The 9,193-nt window shown below is 47.7% G+C and overlaps 1 protein-coding gene across 1 annotated transcript; it reads left to right on the top strand.

Annotated features, from left to right (window-relative positions):
• The first annotated feature begins 601 nt into the window (after positions 1-601).
• LOC125195933 lies at positions 602-3,931 on the top strand. The gene is made up of 2 exons (XM_048094224.1): positions 602-3,364; positions 3,458-3,931. The coding sequence occupies exons 1-2, from the start codon at positions 602-604 to the stop codon at positions 3,929-3,931; spliced, it is 3,237 nt and encodes a 1,078-aa protein (XP_047950181.1).
• The last annotated feature ends 5,262 nt before the right edge of the window (positions 3,932-9,193 follow it).

Here is a 9,193-nt window from a genome sequence, read left to right as displayed (position 1 = left end):
GGACCGGACGAGGAAGGACCTGCTTTGGAAATGGATGAGGACGATGACCCCGAGGAGGATATGAACGATATCAACTAGGAGTGATAGTCGTGGAATATTTGTTTTGCTACCCCCATGTTTTTGGATTGATTGGCTTGATTTTCTACCCCTTCATTAGTTTTGCTACCCTCTTATTTTTCTGCATTTTGATACTAAGACCTCTATGAGGCAACGTTTTTCTTTTATTTATATGCCATGGGGAGATATTATTTTTGATGCAATAGATAGCCTTTCGTACATGGTACAAATTATCTATCACTATGTTATCACGCCATCACATCATGACTCTTGTCGCATCACCATTTTTGAATGCCTTATGGCGCCCTGTACTCGCCACTTGAATTGTACGACTGCTTCTTAAGTGCAATTGCCTTGATGATATGGAAATTGATCTTTTGATAACCTTGACGCAACGATTTTTGGTAACGATGTTGATTGAACTTTTGATATCTTGTGCTTGGCCATATACTCTAAAACAATTGACCCATGAACCTTGTTATTCAACTATACCACGGGACTATTGTTAGAATCATGGGAATATTTTGTGTGTTGATAAATCAGAATGCCACCAAGACGCCACCGAGAACCAACTCCTCAAACGGAGGAAGAGGACAACGTGTCACAACCCATTCCGCATCCTCCACCTCCTCTGCCTCCGCCGCCTCCGGTCGATCGAGAAATCGTGAAGCTATTCTTGGAGCAAAAGCCACCCGTGTTTGACGGATTGGGAGAACCGGCCAAGGCTGAATCTTGGATCCGGGCAATAGAGCGCATCTTCGCGATTTTGAGATGCAACGATAGAGAACGCATGAGTTGTGTGACCCATCAGCTGACTGAGGCAGCCGACTTTTGGTGGGATACTAGAACGAAGACTATGCCACGAGACCAAGTAGAGGCGATGACGTGGGAAGGTTTCAAGACGGAAATATACAACAAGTATGTGCCGAAGAGCTATCGGAAAGCAAAGGCATCTGAGTTTCACAATCTGACTCAAGGACGCATGACGGTGACCGAGTACGATCGAGCGCTCAACAGCATGACCCGGTACGCCCCCGATCAAGTCGACACCGACGAGAAGCTGTCCGACAAGTTCCGTGAGGGACTAAAACCCGAGATAAGAATGTCGTTGGCCAGCCGAGGGAGACTCCCCTACACCGAAGCATTAGCACTTGCGCTAGATATTGAGGCAGCAATGCCTAAGGAGAAAGCTAAGGAGAACACTACCTCGTCTTTACCCCCACCGCACTACTCCAGAGAGAAACGGAAGTGGGATGAGCCTAGAACTTCACACGATGGAAAACGGCACCAGTCGAGTCAGCATCGGTCCCAGTACGAAGGAGGGCAGCGTACGTCTAGCCAGAGAGGAGACTACCGACCTAGGGCACCACAATGCAATGTGTGCTCTAAGTACCATTTTGGAGAATGCCGGTACCAGAACGTGATCAAGTGCTACACTTGTGGAGGAAACGGTCACTTCTCTAGGGAGTGTCCAAATAACAAGGTAGGATCGGGATCGAGACGGAACGATCAGGGATCCCGTCAACCGGCGAGGACACCGCCGAATGAATCGGGAGGAAATCGCGACTCATCGTCGCGGCAACAACAACCTCACCGCCCCAGACTTCCTCCCCAAGCTAGAGCGTTCGCGCTGGAACAGAAGAAGCCGAAGAAAGAGCAAGAGGATCGTGGGAAAGGAAACTTGACAGGTATGGGCGAAATTCTCAATACCCCCGTTGTTGTGTTGTTTGATACGGGCGCATCGCACTCGTTTATATCTGAACTATGTGTGCACACTTTGAGCTTGCCTACTAGCGAATCTGAACGTAGAATGATGGTATCCTCACCAGTAGGAAGAATGATAGAAATATCTAAAACGTGTTCGAACGTAGAAATTGTTATGGGAGAATTTAAAATAGTTGCTCACGACTTGCGAGTCATAAAAATGGAGGATATCGATATAATCTTGGGAATGGACTGGCTGACAACGAACTTTGCGACGATTCGTTGTAAGGAGAGGCAGATATCTCTACAAGCTCCGGGAAGCGAACCCACCATATACCACGGAATCTCGATGAACCGGCGAACCGCCATCATATCCGCGCTTCAAGCGACCGCAATGATGAAAAAGGGGCGAACTGCTTATCTTGTCTACCTCCATGGAGAGGAGAAGGACGAGAAGAAGATGGAAGATGTCGCTGTCGTGAAAGAATTCCCAGACGTTTTTCCAGAAGTGTTACCTGGACCACCGCCAGATCGACAATTGGAGTTCACGATTGACCTTGAACCGGGAGCCGCACCCGTATCAAAGGCACCATACCGAATGGCGCCAAAAGAGTTGGAGGAATTAAAGATACAACTCCAGGAACTCATGGACCTAGGTTTCATTAGGCCTAGCGTCTCGCCATGGGGCGCACCAGTACTTTTTGTAAAGAAGAAGGATGGATCGATGAGGATGTGCATCGACTATAGGGAGCTAAACAAGTTGACCCTAAAGAACAAGTATCCACTACCGAGGATAGATGACTTGTTCGATCAACTTCGAGGAGCAGGCGTGTTTTCAAAGATGGACTTGAGGTCCGGATATCATCAGCTAAGAGTTCGAAGGGAGGATATACCCAAGACTGCGTTTCGCACAAGATATGGCCACTACGAGTTCGTTGTGATGCCGTTTGGATTGACGAATGCCCCAGCGGTGTTCATGGACTTGATGAATCGAATATTCCATCCGTACTTGGATAAATTTGTTTTAGTCTTTATAGATGACGTGCTAGTCTACTCAAAGGATGAGAAGGAGCATGAGGAGCACCTACGAATCACGTTGGAGACGTTGAGGACCGAGAAGTTGTACGCCAAATTCAGCAAGTGTGAATTCTGGCTGAAGGAAGTGAATTTTCTAGGACACATTGTGTCGGCAGAAGGAATCCGAGTGGACCCCGCCAAGGTTGAGGCGGTACAACAATGGAAGTCGCCTTCAACACCAAACGAAATTCGGAGTTTCCTAGGATTGGCAGGATACTACCGAATATTCATTGAAGTATTCTCCAAGATAGCGAGACCAATGACGCAACAACTTAAGAAGGGAGTCAAGGTGAATTGGACCCCAGAGTGTGAAGCAAGCTTTCAACTCTTGAAGGAGAAATTGACAACCGCGCCAGTGTTAGCTGTGCCCGAGTCTGGAGTGAATTACGTAGTCTACACCGACGCTTCGAAGGTTGGATTAGGATGCGTATTGATGCAAAATAACAAAGTGATCGCCTACGCGTCACGACAATTAAGACCACACGAGTTGAACTACCCAACACACGATTTGGAGTTAGCAGCAGTGGTACATGCCCTAAAGATTTGGAGGCATCATCTCTACGGAGTTAGATGTGAAATCTTTACGGACCACAAGAGCTTAAAGTATTTCTTCGAGCAGAGAGACTTGAATATGCGACAACGAAGATGGCTCGAACTAGTGAAGGACTACGATTGTGGCATCAACTACCACCCCGGCAAAGCAAATGTGGTGGAAGATGCTTTGAGCCGTAGAGATCATTCGCAAATAGCTACTTTTCTGACGGAAGAAGAGAGCTTGATACGAGAATTTAGCAAAATGCGATTAGAAGTGATAAGAGCACCCGAAACAGTGGAAGGGCGAATTGCCACTTTGGTGGTTAAACCAGATCTGAAAATGAGAATCGTTGCAGCGCAACGGATGGATGCGGAACTAGAGGAAATCCGAATTGAAGTGAGAACCGGTGAATCCGGAAAATTTAGTAAGGAGTCCGACAACGCCCTCACCTTTGAAGGAAGATTGTGCGTGCCAAACAACGAGGAACTTAAGAACGAGATCATGAGCGAAGCTCATGAAACTCCATACACTGCCCACCCTGGAAGCACGAAGTTGTAACAAGACTTGAAAAAGTCCTTTTGGTGGAATGGCATGAAGAGAGATATTGCGGCATTTGTGGAACGTTGCTTAGCCTGCCAACAGGTGAAGGCATTACATCAACGACCACATGGAAAATTACAACCATTGGAGATACCCGAGTGGAAATGGGAGCACATCGCCATGGATTTTGTGACGGCCTTGCCAAAGACCCTAAATGGGAACACCGCAATCTGGGTGATTATAGATCGACTTACCAAGAGTGCGCATTTCATACCGATTCCGGTAACCCATGGATCGAGCAAGCTGGCTCGGATCTACATAAAGGAGATCGTGCGATTGCACGGAGTCCCAGTGACAATTACGTCCGATCGTGACCCGAAGTTCACATCGAAATTTTGGATTAGTCTACAGCGCGAGCTTGGAACGCGATTGAATTTTAGCACGGCATTTCACCCGCAATCCGAGCTTGGAAGTACACGCCATATCTAATCCAAGATTTCAATGTGAACTTCGGGTCACGATCGGACGTAATTGTCACTGGGACTCCGTGCAATCGCACAATCTCCTTTATGTAGATCCGAGCCAGCTTGCTCGATCCATGGGTTACCGGAATCGGTATGAAATGCGCACTCTTGGTAAGTCGATCTATAATCACCCAGATTGCGGTGTTCCCACTTAGGGTCTTCGGCAAGGCCATCACAAAATCCAATGCGATGTGCTCTCATTTCCACTCGGGTATCTCCAATGGTTGTAATTTTCCATGTGGTCGTTGATGTAATGCCTTCACCTGTTGGCAGGCTAAGCAACGTTCCACAAATGCCGCAATATCTCTCTTCATGCCATTCCACCAAAAGGACTTTTTCAAGTCTTGGTACATCTTCGTGCTTCCAGGGTGGGCAGTGTATGGAGTTTCATGAGCTTCGCTCATGATCTCGTTCTTAAGTTCCTCGTTGTTTGGTACGCACAACCTTCCTTCAAAGGTGAGGGCATTGTCGGACTCCTCACTAAATTTTCCGGATTCACCGGTTCTCACTTCAATTCGGATTTCTTCTAGTTCCGCATCCATCCGTTGCGCTGCAACGATTCTCGTTTTCAGATCTGGTTTAACCACCAAAGTGGCAATTCGCTCTTCCACTGTTTCGGGTGCTCTTATCACTTCTAATCGCATTTTGCTAAATTCTCGTATCAAGCTCTCCTCTTCCGTTAGAAAGGTATCTATTTGCGAATGATCTCTACGGCTCAAAGCATCTGCCACTACATTGGCTTTGCCGGGGTGGTAGTTAATGCCACAATCATAGTCCTTCACTAGCTCGAGCCATCTTCGTTGTCGCATATTCAAGTCTCTCTGCTCGAAGAAATACTTTAAGCTCTTGTGGTCCGTAAAGATTTCACATCTAACTCCGTAGAGATGATGCCTCCAAATCTTTAGGGCATGTACCACTGCTGCTAACTCCAAATCGTGCGTTGGGTAATTCAACTCGTGTGGTCTTAATTGTCGTGACGCGTAGGCGATCACCTTGTTGTTTTGCATCAACACACATCCTAGTCCAACCTTCGAAGCATCGGTGTAGACTACGTAGTTCGCTCCAGACTCGGGCACAGCTAACACTGGCGCGGTTGTCAACTTTTCCTTCAAGAGTTGAAAGCTTGCTTCACACTCTGGGGTCCAATTCACTTTGACTCCTTTCTTGAGTTGTTGCGTCATTGGTCTCGCTATCTTGGAGAATCCTTCAATAAATCTTCGGTAGTATCCTGCCAATCCTAGGAAACTCCGAATTTCGTTTGGTGTTGAAGGTGACTTCCATTGTTGTACCGCCTCAACCTTGGCGGGGTCCACTCGGATTCCTTCTGCCGACACAATGTGTCCTAGAAAATTCACTTCCTTCAGCCAGAATTCACACTTGCTGAATTTGGCGTACAACTTCTCGGTCCTTAACGTCTCCAACGTGATTCGTAGGTGCTCCTCATGCTCCTTCTCGTTCTTTGAGTAGACTAGTACGTCATCTATAAAGACTAAAACGAATTTATCCAAGTATGGATGGAATATTCGATTCATCAAGTCCATGAATACCGCTGGGGCATTCGTCAATCCAAACGGCATCACTACAAACTCGTAGTGGCCATATCTTGTGCGAAACGCAGTCTTGGGTATATCCTCCCTTCGAACTCGTAGCTGGTGATATCCGGACCTCAAGTCCATTTTCGAAAACACGCCTGCTCCTCGAAGTTGATCAAACGAGTCATCTATCCTTGGCAGTGGATACTTTTTCTTTAGGGTCAACTTGTTTAGCTCCCTATAATCGATGCACATCCTCATTGATCCATCCTTCTTCTTTACGAAAAGTACTGGTGCGCCCCATGGCGAGACACTAGGTCTAATGAAACCTAAGTCCATGAGTTCTTGGAGTTGTATCTTTAGTTCCTCCAACTCTTTTGGCGCCATTCGATATGGTGCCTTTGATACGGGTGCGGCTCCCGGTTCAAGGTCAATCGTGAACTCCAATTGTCGATCTGGCGGTGGTCCAGGTAACACTTCTGGAAAAACGTCTGGGAATTCTTTCACGACAGCGACATCTTCCATCTTCTTCTCGTCCTTCTCCTCTCCATGGAGGTAGACAAGATAAGCAGTTCGCCCCTTTTTCATCATTGCGGTCGCTTGAAGCGCGGATATGATGGCGGTTCGCCGGTTCATCGAGATTCCGTGGTATATGGTGGGTTCGCTTCCCGGAGCTTGTAGAGATATCTGCCTCTCCTTACAACGAATCGTCGCAAAGTTCGTTGTCAGCCAGTCCATTCCCAAGATTATATCGATATCCTCCATTTTTATGACTCGCAAGTCGTGAGCAACTATCTTAAGTTCTCCCATAACAATTTCTACGTTCGAGCACGTTTTAGATATTTCTATCATTCCTCCTACTGGTGAGGACACCATCATTCTACGTTCAGATTCGCTAGTAGGCAAACTCAAAGTGCGCACACATAATTCAGATATAAACGAGTGCGATGCGCCCGTATCAAACAACACAACAACAGGGGTGTTGAGAATTTCGCCCATACCTGTCAAATTTCCTTTCCCACGATCCTCTTGCTCTTTCTTCGGCTTCTTCTGTTCCAGCGCGAACGCTCTAGCTTGGGGAGGAAGTCTGGGGCGGTGAGGTTGTTGTTGCCGCGACGATGGGTCGCGATTTCCTCCCGATTCATTCTGCGGTGCCCTCGCTTGTTGACGGGATCCCTGATCGTTCCGTCTCGATCCCGATCCTATCTTGTTACTCGGACACTCCCTAGAGAAGTGACCGTTTCCTCCACAAGTGTAGCACTTGATCACGTTCTGATATCGGCATTCTCCGAAATGGTACTTAGAGCACACATTGCATTGTGGTGCCCTCGGTCGGTAGTCTCCTCTCTGGCTAGACGTACGCTGCCCTCCTTCGTACTGGGACCGATGCTGGCTCGACTGGTGCCGTTTTCCATCGTGTGAAGTTCTAGGCTCGTCCCACTTCCGTTTCTCTCTGGAGTAGTGCGGTGGGGGTAAAGACGAGGTAGTGTTCTCCTTAGCTTTCTCTTTAGGCATTGTTGCCTCAATATCTAGCGCAAGTGCTAACGCTTCGGTGTAGGGGAGTCTCCCTCGGCTGGCCAACGACATTCTTATCTCGGGTTTCAGTCCCTCACGGAACTTGTCGGATAGCTTCTCGTCGGTGTCGACTTGATCGGGGGCGTACCGGGTCATGCTGTTGAGCGCTCGATCGTACTCGGTCACCGTCATGCGTCCTTGAGTCAGATTGTGGAACTCCGATGCCTTTGCTTTTCGATAGCTCTTCGGCACATACTTGTTGTATATTTCCGTCTTGAAACCTTCCCACGTCATCGCCTCTACTTGGTCTCGTGGCATAGTCTTCGTTCTAGTATCCCACCAAAAGTCGGCTGCCTCAGTCAGCTGATGGGTCACACAACTCATGCGTTCTCTATCGTTGCATCTCAAAATCGCGAAGATGCGCTCTATTGCCCGGATCCAAGATTCAGCCTTGGCCGGTTCTCCCAATCCGTCAAACACAGGCGGCTTTTGCTCCAAAAATAGCTTCACGATTTCTCGATCGACCGGAGGCGGCGGAGGCGGAGGAGGTGGAGGATGCGGAATGGGTTGTGACACGCTGTCCTCTTCCTCCGGTTGAGGAGTTTGTTCTCGGTGGCGTCTTGGTGGCATTCTGATTTATCAACACAAAATATTCCCATGATTCTAACAATAGTCACGTGGTATAGTTGAATAACAAGGTTCATGGGTCAATTGTTTTAGAGTATATGGCCAAGCACAAGATATCAAAAATGTTGCCTCATAGAGGTCTTAGTATCAAAGCAATCGGTCAAAGAGCAGCAAAAATTATAAGGTAGAAAATCAACAAATCAATCCAAAAACATGGGGGTAGCAAAACAAATATTCCACGACTATCACTCCTAGTCGATGTCATTCATATCCTCCTCGGGGTCATCGTCCTCATCCATTTCCAAAGCAGGTCCTTCCTCGTCCGGTCCCTCATTCTCGCCATATTCACCAACATCCGGGGGCGGCGGAGTTATCGCACGCATGTCCTCCACATTCCCGTGGATGATCAAAGGGTTAGCCGCGTTAGCCTTAAGTCTTGGCCTATTAGGGACACGATCAACATGCGGCTCCTTATCGCGACGATACCTCCATCGGCGAGCCTGTCCCGGCGGATACTTGTGCGCTGGGGGACTAAGCGGCGGTCCATCCCTTGCAGCTGCCATGGCTGGGAGTAGCACTCCTATCAAGCCGATTATATCGCCTCGAGGCTTGTACTCTGGCGGACTGAACCATGTATATGGCAATGCAGCTTGGGCAGTCCATTCGCTCCAAGGACTCGGCAGAGTGTGGATCAATCTCGAGATCCCCGCGTGATGGGTAACTCCTCCATACGCGTATGCATCCATCCAGCGATCGTAAAATTCGGTGACGTAGGTTAGGAGAAAGGACTTTCCATCCCACTCAAACTCTTGGTAGGTTTCGACAGGGAAAACCTTATTCTTCGCATAACGGTCGCGCATCGGTGCGTAATAATGATTAGGCATCTACAAAAGAAATCTCAGCATCAGAACAAGGATCGAAGAAAATATCAATAGTGTATAAGATTTCAACTGATGCTGAGAGTACGATGGATATATATATATATATATATATATGTATATATATGTGTGTGTGTGTGTGTATGCGTCGAACGACGGAGGTGTGAAGGTAATATCATATCAAGAAATAACGGAATTTCCTTT

The sequence above is a fragment of the Salvia hispanica genome, chromosome 1 (assembly GCF_023119035.1).
Source record: "Salvia hispanica cultivar TCC Black 2014 chromosome 1, UniMelb_Shisp_WGS_1.0, whole genome shotgun sequence".
Lineage (NCBI taxonomy): Eukaryota > Viridiplantae > Streptophyta > Magnoliopsida > Lamiales > Lamiaceae > Salvia > Salvia hispanica.
The sequence above is the reverse complement of the archived record's forward strand: the minus strand, read 5'-3'. Positions and strand labels throughout refer to the sequence as shown.